The 18600-nt window shown below is 41.3% G+C and overlaps 1 protein-coding gene across 17 annotated transcripts in view; it reads right to left on the bottom strand.

Annotated features, from left to right (window-relative positions):
* SYNE1 (spectrin repeat containing nuclear envelope protein 1) overlaps positions 1 to 18600 on the bottom strand; it is a 454201-nt gene that overhangs the window by 21356 nt on the left and 414245 nt on the right. For 16 of the 17 annotated variants that reach the window (XM_089922151.1, XM_089922157.1, XM_089922152.1 and 13 more), the window contains 6 exons: positions 10525 to 10712; positions 9221 to 9371; positions 5851 to 6033; positions 5444 to 5581; positions 3244 to 3435; positions 2034 to 2367 (listed from right to left, as the gene is read on the bottom strand). In XM_089922151.1, the coding sequence (XP_089778277.1) occupies positions 2034 to 2367; positions 3244 to 3435; positions 5444 to 5581; positions 5851 to 6033; positions 9221 to 9371; positions 10525 to 10712 (1186 nt within the window). The remainder of the gene's footprint in view (positions 1 to 2033; positions 2368 to 3243; positions 3436 to 5443; positions 5582 to 5850; positions 6034 to 9220; positions 9372 to 10524; positions 10713 to 18600) is intronic. The other variant, XM_089922158.1, reaches the window with a different exon arrangement.

Here is an 18600-nt window from a genome sequence, read left to right on the forward strand (position 1 = left end):
ATTTTACATGCTTTCCTTTGTGCTAAGTTTTTGAATTTTGTGTATTCGTGTAAGTGCATTTGACACAGCAAATCTCAGTCTGCATGGTCACATTTCAGTGTTCAGCTGTCACACGTGGCTGAGGGCTACATATTGGACAGTTCTGCTTTAGATGCAAAATGCCTAACTATTAGGTTGTACCATAAAAACAAAATAGAAACGAGAGAAATCATCTTCCTTTTAGACAGTGTCATACCCTTGGGGATCCAAATGTGAACCATCAGAAACAAGCAGAAATTCTCTTTTAGAGAATGTGTGAGATGCGTTTACAAGCGCTACAAATTGGCCTCTGATTACTTATTCTATTTTTACTCACCTTCCTTACAATGCTCCTCTTCCTCTGTCCATCCCTTCACTATACGTGTTTCTTGAACTTTCATACTTCTTGTATCCCTTCATACACTCTTCCTGCGCGATCTCCTTCCAAGTCCCTTGGTGACCACTATGTGGAAAACTACCTAACTGGCATTTCCGGTTCCTGAAATTCAGATCCATGCATCCATCTACTGCTGGCTTTTTCCCCTGGGATAGTCTACAGCATCTCAAGTTCAGGATGTGCACAGAGGGACTCGTCACCTCCCCCTTTCTCACTGCCCTGCCCCCGTGGCTCCACAGACACCCAGAACATTCTCTCCTGCTCGTGGCCCTCCGAGTCTAGGACCACCTGCATCTTTCACCAAGATGCCCAAGCCAGAAAATCACTTCAATCCCGATTCAATCAACCATCAGTTACGGAGGAGCCGTCTTATGATTTCTCATAGCTCTTCCAGTCTTATGATTTCTCATAGCTCTTCCATTCTTTCTATTCCCGGTGCTGCTTCCTTAGTTCAGGCCACCATCACATCTGTGTCCTGGATTGTAAAACAATTCCTTCTGGACTCTCTTTCAATGTGCCCTTCTCTAGATAGTATTGAGACAGGTTCTTTGGAAATATGCATTGGGACTTCCCTGGTGGCGCAGTGGTTAAGAATCCACCTACCAATGCAGGGGACATGGGTTCGATCCCTGGCCGGGGAAGATCCCACATGCCGCGGAGCAACTAAGCCCGTGCGCCACAACTACTAAGGCGGCGTGCCACAACTACTGAAGCCCACGTGCCTAGAGCCCGTGCTCCACAACAAGAGAAGCCACCGCAATGAGAAGCCCATGCACCACAACGAAGAGTAGCCCCCGCTCTCTGCAACTAGAGAAAGCCTGCGCGCAGCAACGAAGACCCAACGTGGCCAAAGATAAAATAAATAAATGTATTAACAAAAAAAAAAAAGAAAATATGCATTTGATCACATTGCCTCCCTTCTTAGAGCCCTGCTGTGGCTCTCCATGGCCTTCATGATAAAAACCAAGCTCCTTTCCATGATGAACAGGTTGCTTTATGACCAGGTCCTGGTTTGCCTTTCCACCTCTCCTCTTTGTTCATTCCATGCCTCCCAGTCTACAGCCTTGTCATTCTGGACAAACTCCAGGTGACCAAAAGCGCTGAGGCTAATCATAAATCCAAGATGGGCACGCTTTCCTTTCTTGCTCTGAACATTGCTGTGTCCTCCTGACCAACTCCTATTCATCCTTCAGGTCTCAGCTCAAGTCTCTTCCCTAAAGCCTCTCCTCAAAGCGCCAGCTTAGTCATCCCCGGGCTGTGCTTCTACGCCACCATGTGTACGTTGCTATCCTAGTGCCAAACATTTCACACAGCCGTTTCTTACTTGTCTGTGTTCCACACTAGAGTGTGAGCCCTTTGAGAAGAAAAGGAACTGTGTATCGCCAGTACTTATAAAGTGCCTGTCGTGTAGTAAGAACATAAGTATATGTGGGATAAATCAGTGGCCACAACGCCAGATTTATACTTGCGAATCACGCTAATATCCCATTATTCATTTGTGTATAAGTTCCCCTAACGGGACAAGGCAGATGATTCTGCTCGGCACACGGTTTCCAGCACAGTATCCACTCCTTTTTATTTTCTTTCAAGCTAGCATATAGGAGGAGCTCTTTCTTACCTGACAGACCAACAGCTCCCCTGAGGTAGAAATCTTTATCTTCCTGACCCTCTTCATCCTCAGAGGGCAGAGTTCTGGACACAGCAGACTCCAGGTCACGACTGAGGTCATAGTCATGGTCCCACTCCAGAGGGATGGAGTCCACACTGGCGGGGGTGTCTCGCCCGGACCTCTCGCCCTGGAGGGGCTGGGCGAGTGAGAGGGAGGGGTTGGAGGCGGGCTGGGGGGAGAGCGCGCTGTCCGCGGAGGTGTCGCGCCAGTGGAGGTCCGACAGAGCTGCAGCCTCCTCCAGCTCCAGCTCCCGGTCAGAGAGGTCGTGCTCGTCATCTGGGAGCTAGAAACGCAGTCAAGCCAGCCCTGTTACCGCAGCGCTCAGCTGACCCCCTTCCCACTCTGTGCTCTGCCTTTCACCAAATCTCAGCGCTCAAGCTTATCGGGACCACGTTCCTACCTCGCTGGGGGTAATTTTAAACTTCGTATCATCAAATAGAAAAGTATCTTCTGATAACTTTTTAAAATGTCTTATACATGAATCTAGTAAATTCTCAGTTTTATCATGGAAAAATGGAAATAATATTAAGGCCTACTTCAAAGAATTGATATAAGATTAAATAAAATGTAAATAAAGGCAACCTAGTACCTAATCTGCAACACAGTAAGTACAGAATGGCACATATCAGGAACAAAAGGGAATTACTAATAAAACCTTATAGTCCAGATACAAAATATATTTTATCACAGAAGATTCCAAATATTCTAATCATAGCATCTTGACCATGAGATGTGATTATGGTAGCAATTAGGGAAATGGAAGAGAAAAAAGAAATTCAACTAAACAACCTCATCAGTTGAGCCACTGTTTACATTGCTCACTTTCATTCCCTTGTTTCTTCTAGAAGCTTCTTTATCTTCCATGGAAGATGTGTACCAAGTACACTTCTAAGCTCTTTGTATGTATATATGTTAACTCATCATGCCCAAAGCAATCCTTTCTACAAGGTAGGTACTGTTATTAAACCAGCTTTACAACTGAGGAAACCAAGGCAAGTGACGTGAAGTAACTTGCCCAAGGTGATGTAGCCAGAGCTGGGGCTGGAACCCAGGCACTCTGGCTCCAGAGTCCGGGCTCTTGCCCACTCAACGATGTTACCTAAGTCCACATTATTAATTCTCTTTAGATTTCATGATAATGAAAAAACAATGTACATACAGGCAGGCGAATCAGTTTCTTATGGTATCTTTCCACGCGCCCGAAGACCTCCTGACAGTAACGTCGGAGTTCATCCAACTCTTCTTCAATGAACGTGGCATCCAGGGGTTCACTCTTTTCTATCAGCTGTTCTCCTTGGGCAATTATCTGCTCAATCTTGTTGTGGTTCAATGAGATTTCCTGCTGGAAGGCCTAAGGAGCACATATTGCACGTAATTTTTTATTGCTCACTTGGACATGAAGTAATTCTAAAATACATATTTAGAAAAACCATGTAGGGGATATTAAATTTACCATAGACAATGACAAGCCAAGAGGCTATGACTTTCTAAAGTAAAACATAAAAATTTTAAATCAGAACGGGAGGCAGAAATGGCATTGTTAGCATTCCATGACCAGAGAGGTGCCTTTCGCTAATAAAATTTACCACCACAGACGGTGCGGGTAAGAGAATCATAGGAACAAACATTCAAACCCATCATAAAGTTGAGAGCACTGGTGGCCCCTGATGAAAAGCAATGGTAACCAATACAGTGCCACTGAAATAAATTTAGCATTTTAAAGAATTATATTGGATATTTTAATTTTAGATTTCCTGACACGTCAAACGTGACGAAGGAAAGCCATCCGAATGACAATGTCACAAATTCTTCTCAGATGATTTTTTTAAATTGTTTCAGGACATAAGCAGGCATGATTATAATTATTTGAAAAAAAGGTAATTCTGGAGGATTATTTAGACTCATTCTATATGATTCAAAACAGTTCAGCTACAGGGGACAAGTTTCAGGGGATAAATTTTAATTCAACACAAGAATAAACTCTGGAGAAACTTCCCTGGTGGCGCGGTGGTTAAGACTCCGTGCTCCCAAAGCAGGGGGCCCGGGTTCGATCCCTGGTCAGGGAACTAGATCCCACAAGCATGCGGCAACTAAGGGTTCGCATGACAAAACTAAGGAGCTGACGAGCCGCAACCAAGGAGCCCACCTGTCGCAACTAAGGCCCTACGCAACCCCCCCCCCAAAAAAAAGAATAAACTCTGGAATAGTTGAAATTGCACAATAATAAAAAAACTGCCAAGGGAGAAGGAGGGTGTTAATAAATGCCATGACCCTGTCAGAGTCCAAAAAGAAAAGATTCAACTACCACTTGGTAGAAAATGAAGCTTTTAAACATTGATTTACCTGTGAAATGACTTGCAAGAATTGAGGTGAAGGGAGGGATGGAGAGAGAGAGGCTGGGCAGAATACCAGGGCTATTTTATGATTTTTTTTATCCTGAGAATCACTGATTAAAAGTAACTTCCTTGTTTTATGATAACAACCTTAAAGTTATGGGCATAACGACTATTCTTTAAAAAAAAAACAAACTATGTTATCTTAGGAGGAAAATTTCACAAGCTGCACTGCATATTATTCAAGATGTTAAACACTCTTCCTTTCAGGGAATCCTTACATCTAATATATATCCCTCCCCATTTAAAATGTTCAACTAGCCACTGTGTTTGAGTTATATATTGAAACATACCAAACATGCTTAAAAACTAACTTGGCACCTAAGAATGTAGACTATGTGGAATGAAATCCCAACACGAGAAAGTTGAACTGCTCTGGATCATGTCAGTCAAACAATTTGAAGGTGCTAGAAACAAATCAGAAAAAACAACAAGAACTAAAAACAACAATCCTGGCGATCAAGTTAATAATTAAAGTGTATATGTTAACGGGAGTTGTATCTCTGGGTAATGCTCTTCATTTCATTTTTAATATCTTTCTTATTTTCTGAATTTGTTTTCAATCAAGAAGAACTAATTTTCTGGGCTTCCCTGGTGGCGCAGTGGTTGGGAGTTCACCTGCCAATGCAGGAGACATGGGTTCAAGCCCTGGTCTGGGAAGATCACAGAGTGGCTAAGCCCATGCACCACAACTACTGAACCCACGTGCCACAACTACTGAAGCCCGCGTGCCTAGAGCCCGTGCAGTGCAATGAAGAGTAGCCCCCGCTTGCCGCAACTAGAGAAAACCCGCTCGCAGCAACAAAGATCCGATGCAGCCCAAAATAAAAAAATATAAATAAATAAATTTATAAAACAAAAAAAGAACAGTTCTTTAGTATGTTCTTCACAAAAGTATCTAAAAAATCCTTTCCTCTTCAGACTCTCTTAGCACTGATAATTTGAAAAAAACCCTTAATTTATCACCTTGAGTTGCTTTATTTTAGCTTGAACATCACACTCGGAAAAATGCTCAATGTTAGTGAGCTGCAAATCCATCTCTGTCAGCCACACCAGGATGCTGTCCCGTGCAGTCTCAAACTCCTCCCGCTGGCCAATGAAATGCTGGATGTGAAAAGAAAAGAATAAAAGTGAAAAAGCCCACAAACACGTGCTGAGATGGAACCGCCAATTCCAACATTCTCCTGGAAAGTCATTTTCTCAACGAGCTACCAGAACCCTGCAATTTTTTGCCATATAAATTCATGCTGGATACCTCAATCTCTTGCCATCCCAGTCTTACAAAGTCAATGAGACTATGTCCTAATATTGTGTACAAACGGCCCAATCCTGTCCTCCGGGCCTCTAGGCTACAGAGGAGGAGTAGTATAGACCTTGAGTCTGCGCAAGATGGAGGTGACGCGCTTCTGCAGGTTGTCCCATCTCTGGTTGCCTTCGTGGATCATATGTTTCAGGCTGCACGCCGAGTCGGTGCGGTTCTCTCTGGCCAGGCGGCGGTACTGCTTGTTGATCAGTTCCAGCTGGGTCAGGGTCTCATGGACCTGTCGCTGGAAACCCTAAGACCACAAAGAGGCACATCAGACAGGGAGATCAGCGGAGGGCTCTCAGCAAGGGTGTCTGGGCTTCACATTGTGATGTCAGGCAGAACAGGAAGTCAACTCTTCCCCCAAAATGGGAAAAGACAACTTCTAACCAGCATATACTTCCACTTGTTAAAGTAAAGTAATATAATCGGTGTGGCTTAAGGAAAGGGAGTCGATCAAACAAAAATATGAAAGAAAATGGCAAACAGTAATAAATATATGTATATACACAAATATATATACAATATAAATATATAATATATGCACATACATAGAGAACATACACACATACATATGATATATACACATATATAGAATACACACATACACATATAACATGTACACATATATAATATATACATCAGAACATACACATACACATATATAATATAGTTTTTAAAATAATTAACAGCCTGAAAAAACTTTCCCATAAAGCAAACTGATTACATAAATATGTATGTATGCTGAAATGTGAGTTTAAAATGTTCAAAATTTCTGATGTCCACACTGAGAAAACATATCACAGAGCTGTCTCTTTAATTTGTAAAATACGTTCTTTCCTAAGAAATCCAGAAATTGCCTCAATTCTGGCGTCCGTTAAAAAAAATAAAACTACCTTTTGCTGAAGGTTCTAAATGCAAGCTATTATTAACTTTTAAGAAAAACAGCTTAGTAAAAAAAGTGTGGAACATGCTCTATTTCTTTTTTGTTGCCCTCCTGAATGACTCAGTTTTCATAAAACGTTTTAGAGCTGATGTGACACCTTACATAGTAGTAGCTATTTACTTCGGAGGTTACCCCATGCACAGCTTAGAGTTTCCACAGGTAAAATACTCTCTCTTCTTTTTCTCTGTAATGTAGCATAACCCTAGCATAAGAATCATTTGGTTTTACTTCAAACTTATGTGTATGATTTATGACTGATTTTCATCCTGGCATTGGACAGAAGATTGTATAACTGATTGGGCTCTACTCATCTAAATCCCCAAGTTCTGCTTCCTTTGGCTTGTCACACTGTTTACATGCCACCACACTTCTGCCTCTGAAATGGTTTTTCTTCTGAGAGTTGCTTTAAGAACCTTTATCCAAGTAAATCCAACCTTGTATTCTACAAACTTTAAATTATTTCCCCAGAAAAGGAAGTGGTAAGGAAAGTTCAGCTTTTGCCATTACTGGAAGTCACAGAATACGTTTTCTCACTGGCGTGAACGTGGGCACCATGGTTTGGTACCCCAGCACACCCAGATCTGTCCCCAATATTTGTGCAATTGAACAGGCAAAGACCGCCGTAAACAAAATTTTGTTTTTGTAATTTATTTCTGTCTCTTAAGAAAATTAACTACAAAGATAAGTAATAAAGTCATTCATTTTAACTAGCTATATAACTATATAACATTATAAGCTTAACTACACGGCTAACCTTTGCTATAAAATCTGAGGGTCTAAAATAGCATCAACAAGGATCTTACTTAATCTGCTCTGTAGTGTAAGCCAACTATAGAAGGTTTAACCTTTATGAAGCTGAGTGTAATAAGATGCAGTACAAGAATATTTCCACTAGCATTGGTTCACACTGGGATGATCTGAAATCTACTGCACTTTGAGATAGGATTTTTTTCCCTGGAACTTAGTGGTATAGCTGCATGTAAGTGCATATTCAGACATCAGAATAACTTATTTATTTCACATAGTATTTGAACACTTTTATAGATTCATGACTTGCCCATCTATGACTTGTAGATTTTAAACTCCACAAGAACAAAAACTAAACTTCATGTTTAGTTCATAAACTTCATAACAGGCCTCAAAAAATGCCTGGTTAACTGGCATCACAAGGTAAAAATAAATCCAGCTGAATTTGGTTGGATTTTTTTAGTCTTAGTTTAAAATATCTCAGGGAGCTTGGGGCAGACTTAGCAAGCAAGAATGATTTTTGTAAGATCCATGCATCAGAACTGCTCTCTGTCAGCGTATCTGAGAACACAACTGCTGATCTGTGGGCATTGATGGGAAAAGAAACTTCAAATTAAAAAATGGTCAGCTTAAGGCTACGTCAGGTCCTCTGTGAAAATGAGAGGCTGAGAAGTTGGGATTTCATCCTGTCACAGTGACAGAGCAAGCCTCGAGACTGCCCAGAATGGCAAGGAACTAGAATCTGTTACTGAATGATTCCTTTGTTTATGAATACAATTATACTGCTGCCATTTTTGTCTCTATAAAATTGAAAAATCTTGGTGACTCAAGAATGGCGCTGCTCTTCATTTATAATTAGAGATGGTTTATGATTTAAAATATGTGATCAATTCTGGAGCCAATTCTATTTTATCAATGATTAAAAAATACATATATATCTATGCTCCAGTTAGGTTAAAAAAAAATCAAGAAAATACATTGAAAGACAGATAGATGTTTTTGGTTTTGTTTTTTAAACATCTTTATTGGAGTATAATTGCTTTACAATGGTGTGTTAGTTTCTGCTTCATAACAAAGTGAATCAGTTATTGATTCAGATATATCCCCATATCTCCTCCCTCTTGTGTCTCCCTCCCTCCCACCCTCCCTATCCCACCCCTCTCGGTGGTCACAGAGCACCGAGCTGATCTCCCTGTGCTATGCGGCTGCTTCCCACTAGCTAGCTATTTTATGTTTGGTAGTGTATATATGATCATGCCACTCTCTCACTTTGTCCCAGCTTACCCTTCCCCCTCCCCATATCCTCAAGTCCATTCTCTAGGAGGTCTGTGTCTTTGTTCCTGTCTTGCCCCTAGGTTCTTCATGACCATTTTTTTTTTTGGTATGGAAAACCATCATATCTGAATCTTAGAAGGTTGACTGTAAAAAATTATGAAATCAAAAGAATGCCAAGATCTTTTGGGGGGAATCATGATTCGTGTTTTCTAACAGAATTGAATAATTCTATAATGTAATGAAGAGCGTTACTACTTTATTTGTAATTCTTGACAATCTTAAAGTAAAAACTTCCTTTCTCTTCTTCTTTGCCTACTTATGAGGTAATAATAAAGATGGCCAGAAAGTCATCGCCTAGCTGTTTGAACAAATAATATGTAGGTGAACAGATTGTTTAGGTCTTGGGACACCAACTACCAGCTGGCTACTCTCGTAGCAAAATAAAGATGAAATATTTGAAACTGAAAATCACCTCAAATTTCTTTAGTTCGTCCTTGGCAACTGTATAGAGCACCCCAGAAGAGCTGGGGAAGGCAGCTACCCTTTCCGAGCATTTCAGCCAATCTTCAAAACGAGAAAAGTCATCCAGAAACTTCTGCCACAATCTCCACGTCTCTTCAATTCTAAGACAGAAATGAAAGAAGAGAATCTGATCGCTTGAGACTGTTTGTGCTCCAGAACCCTGTCTGGTACCTGCAACAGGACTAAGAGTGCCCAAAACAAGCAACCGGGTGCCAAAAAATAACCGTTCCTTGAGCCAAACTTGCCCAGACTGAAAAAGAAACAACTGTTTGAGCTAAGATGAAACAGCTGTGCATGCGGGCGTGTGTGTGTGTGTGTGTGTGTGTGTGTGTGTGTGTGTGTTTAAACACACATCCTGCAGCTCTGGATTTGGAATTAGTCAAACTGAGTAAGACAAGCACATGGTGTGAACTGTTCCAGGTACACGCAAGGAAGTTTAAAAGTGCAACACCGTGGGCTTCCCTGGTGGCGCAGTGGTTGAGAGTCCGCCTGCCGATGCAGGGGACACGGGTTCGTGCCCCGGTCCGGGAAGATCCCACATGCCGCGGAGCGGCTGGGCCCGTGAGCCATGGCCGCTGAGCCTGCGCGTCCGGAGCCCGTGCTCCGCAACGGGAGAGGCCACAACAGTGAGAGGCCTGCGTACCGCAAAAAAAAAAAAAAAAAAAAAAGTGCAACACCGTGCCTGCAGTGCACACTCATACCAAGCTTCCGCTGAACTTATACTAAGGTGTGAAAATCCATTTAAGTTCAATGTCAAATTTACCCTAATCAAAATCTACCGATGATGGCAAGATAAACAGTATCCTTTCAAGAGTTCCCCAGAGAGCACAAAGATTATGTGCCTGAAGTCACTGTGATAATTTTCTAACATAATCACTATTTTTTTTACCACCTTGAATTTCAAAGGGCTTAAAGATATGTCCTTTGTTTTATTATTTCCTTTTTCATGAAAGAATGTTAGTTTTCCAGAGCACCAATTCTGTAACATTATATTTGTTCAGCAAGGGCGTATTTTAATTTCTCTGAATTATATTTAAACTGTTAGGTCAGGTGTAACTTGGCTTGTTATATTTATATATGACCTTTATACGTACTTATTTTCCCAAGTAAATGTAGATGATGGTAACTTTGGGAAACCAAGGCTATTTTTGGACACTGCAACCAAAAGCAAATAGTGAACCGTAGGCACTCTGGGTAAATTTTTTGTTTTTTTGGTCCTTCCTCTTTCACAACTGTTTGCACAGCCCGGCTTACTTTAGCCTTCTTTCCATGGACACAGCACAGATATTTCTCCATCGCCGGTCCAGGTTGCGCGTAGCCTGCTGGATGGAACCGCACTCGGCATCTGTGGCACAGGCATCACAGTCATGCAGGAGAACCTCGCACAGGTTGAGGACAGAGGCCACACCCGTGCTGTGTTTCTCTATGTCTCTCTGAAGCTCCTGCAGGGAAGGAGACATGCTTCATTCAAACGCTTGTGTACAGATGGGAGAAACCGCAGCAGTATATTCACTGACTCAGAAATGGTCAGGCAAAACCTCGACAAATATTTCATTTGCTTGAACGCGTGAAGTTTCTTCAAGTTCCTTTATAAAATACCGCAACCTCAGAAGTATGAGAAAATGAATCTAGAAATATTTTAGCTATGTGAGCAAAGCCAAAATATCAACTGAACAAATAAAAGAGACTACGTCAACTGTATTGAGTAAAATGAGTTTCTTTAGGGATAGAAAAATGAATCTTGCCCCAGTCTCTACTTCACAGATATATCCCTTCCATTCCAATCCACAGATCAATCAGTCAAAGGAATACATGTGTTCCTGTTAAGAGCTGGCACTCAAAAACTGCGATTTGATATCCGAAGATCTACAAACTGTTTTAAACAGTTAATGCCCCCCATCATTAAAAGGGACCATGGTTGAAGGGACCTAGGTTTTCTGTCATGTATGGCATCGTTGTCAGCAGCAGCCTCCTCAGTGAGCAAATTCAAATGTAGGACAGAAATAGGAAGACATGAAATATGATAATAAAGTTCAATTTTTGTAATATTTTTATTTTATATTTTTAGACCAGCAATTCCTGTGATAACTTCCATATAACTGAGAGGTTATGCAAGAGATTTGAAACGACAGTTTAGTGAAATAGAAATATTGTACAGAATTTATTTTCTTGTGTCTACGGAGTTTATGAAATCTCCAAAATTAATCAAAGGCACCGTTATTGCATTCAACAATAAGCTAGAGTTTGTATAGAAGATATTAGAACATGGTGTTAAGGAGAAAAACAGGAAGAAGAATATACATACAAGAATATAAATCCCAGCTACCTGAGTAAGTTGAGGAATTATCAAGAGAAAAGCTAGGCAAATTCGAGAACTGTATAAAAGAAAAGGAAAATACATTGAGGCCCTTGATGAATAGGGCAAGCAAAACATGACACCAACAGGCCTCCTTTTTAATAATGGAATACTCTGAGTAAACTGAGTTAAAAGCTCAACAGAAAAAATAATGCACATTTTGCATTTACATTCTATGCGGTTAATATGAAGATTTCACATGGTAGAACTCTGGGCAAATTCAATGCCTTGTTTATCATTCACCTGTTGATGAACACTTAGGTTGTTTACATGTATTCACTTGTAAATAACGCTGCAATGAACATGGGGGTGGAGATATCTTCTTCAAGATAGTGATTTCATTTCCCTCAGATACATACAAAAGTGGAATTGCTGGAACATATGGTAGCTCTATTTTTAGTTTTTTGAAGAAAGTCCATACTCTTTTCCATAGTGGCTGCACCAACTTACATTCCCACCAACAGCGTACAAGGGTTCCATTTTCTCCAAATCCCTGTCAGTACTTTTTATCTCTTGTCTTTTGATAATAGCCATTTTAACAGGTGTGAGGTGATATATTATTATGGTTTTTATTTGCATTTCCATGATGATTAGTGATGCTGAGCATCTTTTCATGTACCTGTTGGCAATTTGACTATCTTCTTTGTAAAGATGTCTATTCAGGGCTTCCCTGATGGCGCAGTGGTTGAGAGTCTGCCTGCCGATGCAGGGGACACGGGTTCGTGCCCCGGTCCGGGAAGATCCCACATGCCGCGGAGCGGCTGGGCCCGTGAGCCATGGCTGCTGAGCCTGCGCGTCCGGAGCCTGTGCTCCGCAACGGGAGAGGCCACAACAGTGAGAGGCCCGCGTACCGCAAAAAAAAAAAAATTGTCTATTCAGGTCGTTTGCCCATTTTTAAATTGGATAATTTATTTTTTGCTATTCATTTGTAGGAATTCTTTGTATATTTTAGATATTAACCCCGATCAGATATGTGGTTTGCAAACATTTTCTCTCATTCCTAGTTTGCCTTTGGTTGATCATTACTTTTGCTGTGCAGAAGCTTTATGGTTTGATTTAGTCCCACCTATTCATTTTTGTTTTTGTTGGTTGTGCTTTCAAAAATCACTGCCCAAGATCAATGTCAAGAAGCCTTTTCCCTATGTTTTGCTCTAGGTTTCAGGTCTTAAATTTAAGTCTTTAATCCACTTCAAGTTAATTTTTCTAAGCTGTGTAAAATAGAGGTCTAGTTTAACTCTTTTGCATGTGAATATCCAGTTTTTCCAACACAATTTTTTGAAAAAACTACCTTTTCCCCATCGAGTATTCTTATTAGTCAAATATTACTTGACTGTGTATGTGTGGGTTTATTTCTGGGCTCTCTATTCTGTTCCACTGGTCTATGTGTCTGTTTTTATGCCAGTACCATATTGTTTTGATTACTATAGTTTTGAAATATAATTTGAAAGCATAAAGTATGATGCCTCCAGCTTTGTTCTTCTTTCTCAGGACTGCTTTGGCTATTAGGGGTCTTTTTTGGTTCCATATGACTTTTAGGATTTTTTTCTATTTCTGTAAAAAGTACCATTGGAATCTTGACAGGGATTGAATTGAATCTATACATTGCTTTGGTTGTATGCACATTTTAACAATATTAATTCTTCCAATACATGGAATATCTTTCCATTTATTTGTGTTTTATTCAATGTCTTTCATCAATGTCTTATAGTGTCAAGAGTACAGATTTTTCACCTCCTTGATTGAATTTATTCCTAAGTATTTTACTGTTTTTAATGTTATTGTAAATAGGATTGCTTTCTTTGTTTATTTTCCAGATACTTCATTGTTAGTGTATGGAAACGCAGTGATGTTTGTATGTTGAATTTGTATGCTACAACTTTCCTGAATTTATTAGTTATAAAAGTCTTCTGGTGGAGTCTTTAGGATTTTTCTATATATAAGACCATGTCACCTGCAAACAGAGACAATTTTTACATCTTCCTTTCTGAGCTGGATGTCTTTTATTTCTTTTTCTTGTCTGAGTTCTCTGGCTAGGCCTTCTAGTGCTATGCTGAATAGAATTGGTGAGAGTGGGTACCCTTGTCTTGTTTCTGATCTTAGAGGAAAAGATTTCAATCTTTCACCACTGAATATGTTAGCTGTGGGTGTGTCATATATGTCCTTTATTATGTTGGGGTCCATTCCTTCTGCACCCAATTTGTTGAGAGTTATTATCATTTGAATTTTGTCAAATGCTTTCTCTGCATCTATTGTGATGATCGTATGATTTTTATCTTTCATTTTAGTAATGTAATGTATTACATTTACTGATTTGCACATGTTGAATCATTCTTACATTCCAGAATGAATCCAACTTAATCACAGTGTATAATCCTTTTAATGTGCTGATGAATTTGGTTTGCCAGTACTTTGTTGAGAATTTTTGCATTGATATTCATCAGGCATATTGGTTGATAGTTTTCTTTTCCTATGGTGTCCTTATCTGGCTTCAGTATCAGGGTAATGCTGGCCTCATAAAACGAGTTTGAGAATGTTCTTTTCCCTTCAATTTGTTGGAAGAGTGAGATGAGTTGGCTGTAAATGTTTGGTAGAGTTCACCTATGAAACCATCTGGTCTTGGACTTTTCTTTGTTGGGAGGTTTTTAATTATTGATTCCACCTCCTTCCATTATTGATCTGCTCAGATTTTCTGTTTCTTCATGATTCAATATTGGTAGGTTGTATGCTTCTAGGAATTATCCACTTCTCCTAGGTTGTCCAAATTGTTGGCTTATAATTGTTCAGAGTAGTCTCTTATGATCCTTGGTATTTCTTGTAATGTGCCCATTTTCATTTATAATTTCAATTTATTTTGGTCCTCTCTCTTTTTTAATTGATTACTCTAGCTAAAAGTTTGTCGATTTTGTTTATAATTCAAAGAACCAACTCAGTTTCGTTCATCTTTTCTGTTGTTTTCCTATTCTGTATTTCATTATTTCTGCTCTACTCTTTATGATTTCCTTCCTTTTGCCAACTTTGGGCTTAGTTTTTTCATTTTTTTTCTAGTTCCTTGAGGTATAAAGTTAGGTTGTTTATTTGAGATCCTTATTTTTTCTTAATGGAAGCATTTATCACTATAAACTTTTCTCCTAGAACTGTTTTTGCTGCATCCCATAAGTTTTGGTATATTGGGTTCCTTTTTTTGTTTATCTCCAGATATTTTTTTATTTCTCTTTTGATTTCTTCTTGGATCCACTGGTTGTTCAGGAGTGTGTTGTTTAATTTCCATGTATTTGTTAATTTTCCAGCTTTCTTCCTGTTATCGATTTCTAGTCTCACATCATTGTGGCTGGAAAAGATACTTGATGTAACGTCCATTTTCTTGCATTTATTAAGACTAGTTTTGTGATCTAACATATAATCTCTCCTGGAAAACGTTCTGTGCTCTGAGGTTGGGGTGGGCCTGGGGGTGCTGCTGGCTGGGCCCTACAGTCACCTCTGACTGGGAGGTCACAGGGTACGTCCCCTGGCAGGGCAGTGACACTGGTTGGACCCTGTGATTGGGCAGGGCTACAAGCTGGTCTCTGCAATTGGCCTTTTTTTAAAAATTTATTTATTTATTATTTATTTAATTTCTTTTTGGCTGTGTCGGGTCTTAGCTGCGGCACGTGGGATCTTTCGTTGTGTGTGGGCTTCTCTCTGGTTGTGGCGCACAGGATCCAGAGCACGTGGGCTCTGTAGTTTGTGGCACGTGGGCTCTCTAGCTGAGGTGCGCAAGCTCAGTAGCTGTGGAGCGCAGGCTTAGTTGCCCTGCGGCATGTGGGATCTTAGTTCCCTGACCAGGGATCGAACTCGTGTCCCCTGCACTGGAAGGCAGATGCTTTACCACTGGACCACCAGGGAAGTCTCACTGCAATTGCTCTTGATGGGGTCTCAGGCTGTGCTTCCAGACCAGAAGGTGCTGCTGGCTGGACTCTGTGTTCAGGTGAGGCCTCAGGCTGTGCTCTGTGATCATGCAGGGCTGCAGGCTGTGCCTTGGAGTTGGGCAGGGCCACAGTCTAGGCTTTGCCATCAGGTAGACCACTGGCTGTGCTCCCCTGTTGGGCAAGATTACTGGTCAGGCTCTCTGGTTAGGAGTGGGCCTAGAGACTGTGCTCCATGGTCTAGCTGGGTTGTCGTCTAAGCTTTCTTCTTGGGTGGGGTCGCAGGCTATGCTTGGTAATTGGACGGGGTCACTGGCTGGGCTTCCTGACCAGGCAAGGTTGCAGGCTGTGTTCAGTAATCAGACAAGGCCCTTGGGTGGACTGCACCACTGAGCAGAGTTGTAGTCTGGGCTCCATGGCTGGGTGTGGCTGTAGGCTGGGCTCTGAGGATGCCTACGGTCACTGTTCAGGCTCCTTGGTTATGCAAGGCCAGAGGCTATGCTCAACAGTTGGTAGGGCTTCTGGCTTGGCTCCCCGCCCAAGCAGGGCTGTTGGATGGGCTCCATGGCTGCCTGGATTCTCTGGCCAGGCTTCCTGGTGGGGGGGTATGGAGACTGTGCTCAGCTGTTGGGTGGGGCTGGGAATCTGCCTCCCTGCCCAGGCCGGGGGGTAGAAAGAGCTCCAAGGCCTGTAATGCCAGTTGTCTGGGGACCCAAATGAAGCAGAGCTGCTAACTGAGTTTGCAGGCTGGACGGGGCCACTGGCTGGTCTCTGCTGATGAGCAGAGACGCTGGCTGGCATCTCCGCTTGGGTGCAGCTGCAAGCAGGAATGCAGCCCACCAAGATCTGAGTGCAGGTGCTGGAAGCCCCACACCCCTTCTCCATCTCTATCTGATCCCCCGTGACTGAGCCTCATCGATTTCCTTAGTGATCCCCATGAAGAGAGACCCAAGCGGGCCTCCTGGGAAGCGTCATACGATACTGGGGGAGCTGGGTGTCCACTTTGGCCTCTCTCTTTTTTTTAAATTTTCGGCCGTGCCCCACGGCTTGCAGGATCTTAGTTCCCTGACTAGGGATTGAACCTGGGTCCCTGGCAGTGAGAGTATGGAGTCCTAACTACTGGACGGCCAGGGAATTCCCCACCTTGGCCTCTCTTTTCCAACTGGAGAAACCACAGGCTGGAGAGCTCTGGTGCGGTGCTGTGCCAGCCTGGGGCAGGCGATGTGGGCAGAGTGCAGCCACTCCTCTCACCTTCTAACGTAGTCCTTCCCGGTCTCTGATGTCCAAGGGCTGCTGCAGCCTCACCCTGGGTTCTGGGATTTTCACAATGGTGTCCTGTCTATGGATAGTTGCTTGTTGGTCTTCTTGTGATGGGGAGTTAAGTCAGGAACGGCTTATGCCACCGTCTTGGTGACATCACTCCTCCATATACTTTTGAATCTCTCTCAGAGGGGAGACTCATAAGGGGAAACCACTGTGGGAACCAGCGATGGCGTGTGAAACCCAGAACTCTAATTGATGGACTGTTGGAGGCTCAGTGTGGACACCTCTGACCGACCCAGTCATGGGGGCCCCCCAGTTTGGTGAGATTTACCTCCAGGAGCTTGACCAGGTTAACACAGTAAACACTGGAGAAAAGTCCCCCTGTTGTTCAGATCAATATATAAAATAAGGCTTGAGGGGGGTCTTATAATTATATAAGTACCCAAATACAGATCATAATTTTAGTCTCAGCTTTAACTTCCATTGGTGATGGCCTCAAATTGTCACATAGTGTCACTGGATTCATTCTTTTTCATTTATAACATAGAGAAATCCGACAAAACGTTCTCTGAAGCCATCTCAAGTCTATATATACTTCTGCCCAATTAAATCTATAAGAATTAAGTACGTTGGCAAGAGAGACATACAGAAACTCCACATAGGGAAATAGAAGATGATGTATTTTTTACCAATTTAATCTGTCCATTTAAATATTTGTCAGAATTTTTCCCTTTTGGAGACAGATTACTATTTATCTGTCTTTTCAAACATGGATCCCCAAATGCTACAATTTTTACAAAACCATGGTCAAACAATTTCCATAAAGGAAACTAGTAAATATGATATGATTAAAATAAAATTTGCTAAGTGCCCGCTTTACGCTGGGCACTGTGCTAAGTGCTTTTCTTGTTAACCTTTTACAATAACTCGGGGAGCCGTGCACTTATTATCAGCAACCTATATGTTAGGAAGCTGAGGGTCAAGAGTTCATTACTTTGCTCTGGTTCACACAGAAAAGTGGTGAGGCCAGGACTGGAATCCAGAAAGTCTTCCATTTTAACTACTGGTGTACAGGTTTTTTTTTAACCTTTAAATTTTAATTAAAAGGCTATATGAACATTTATTAATATATTAAAAAGTCAAAAACGACTACTAAGCTTCCAATGAAGTAGTACCCTTTTCATTTCACTCCTGATTCTTCTCTAGAAACAACCATTTCCATCTCTTGTAGCTCTGTCTTCTGGTTTTTACTTCTGTTTTTCTAAGTAACATGTTTATATTGCTATTTCTTGATTTTTAAATGTTAGACATTATCAGTGCTTCTACAGCAGAGAAGGGATAAACTTCTACATGACTCACGGGGCTCCAATGACTATTTTAGCACCTCTTATAGCTAGAGCAATAATCACGTCTTTGCGTGATTATGGTGTTTTAATACTTTTCACATTTAAGCAACAAAATATGCTATGGTTATATTTCTTCTCTTACATAACTTTTTGTTTTTCTAAAATCAATAGTTCTCTATCTCTCTCTCTCTCCCTCGCTCTCTTTTTCTCTTTAAAATATGACCCAGCAATTCCACTACTGGGAATATACCCAGAGAAAACCATGATTCAAAAAGACACATGCACCCTAATGTTCACTACAGCACTATTTACAACAGCCAGGTCATGGAAGCAACCTAAATGTCCATCAATAGAGAAATGGATAAAGAAGATGTGGTACATATATATGATGGAATATTACTCAGCCATAAAAAAGAATGAAATTGGGTCATTTGTAGAGACATGGCTGGACCTAGAGACGGTC

The sequence above is a fragment of the Delphinapterus leucas genome, chromosome 12 (genome assembly GCF_059928025.1).
Source record: "Delphinapterus leucas isolate spDelLeu-1000000601 "Yukka" chromosome 12, BTC_Dleu_Yukka2, whole genome shotgun sequence".
In the NCBI taxonomy this organism is placed as follows: Eukaryota; Metazoa; Chordata; class Mammalia; order Artiodactyla; family Monodontidae; genus Delphinapterus; species Delphinapterus leucas.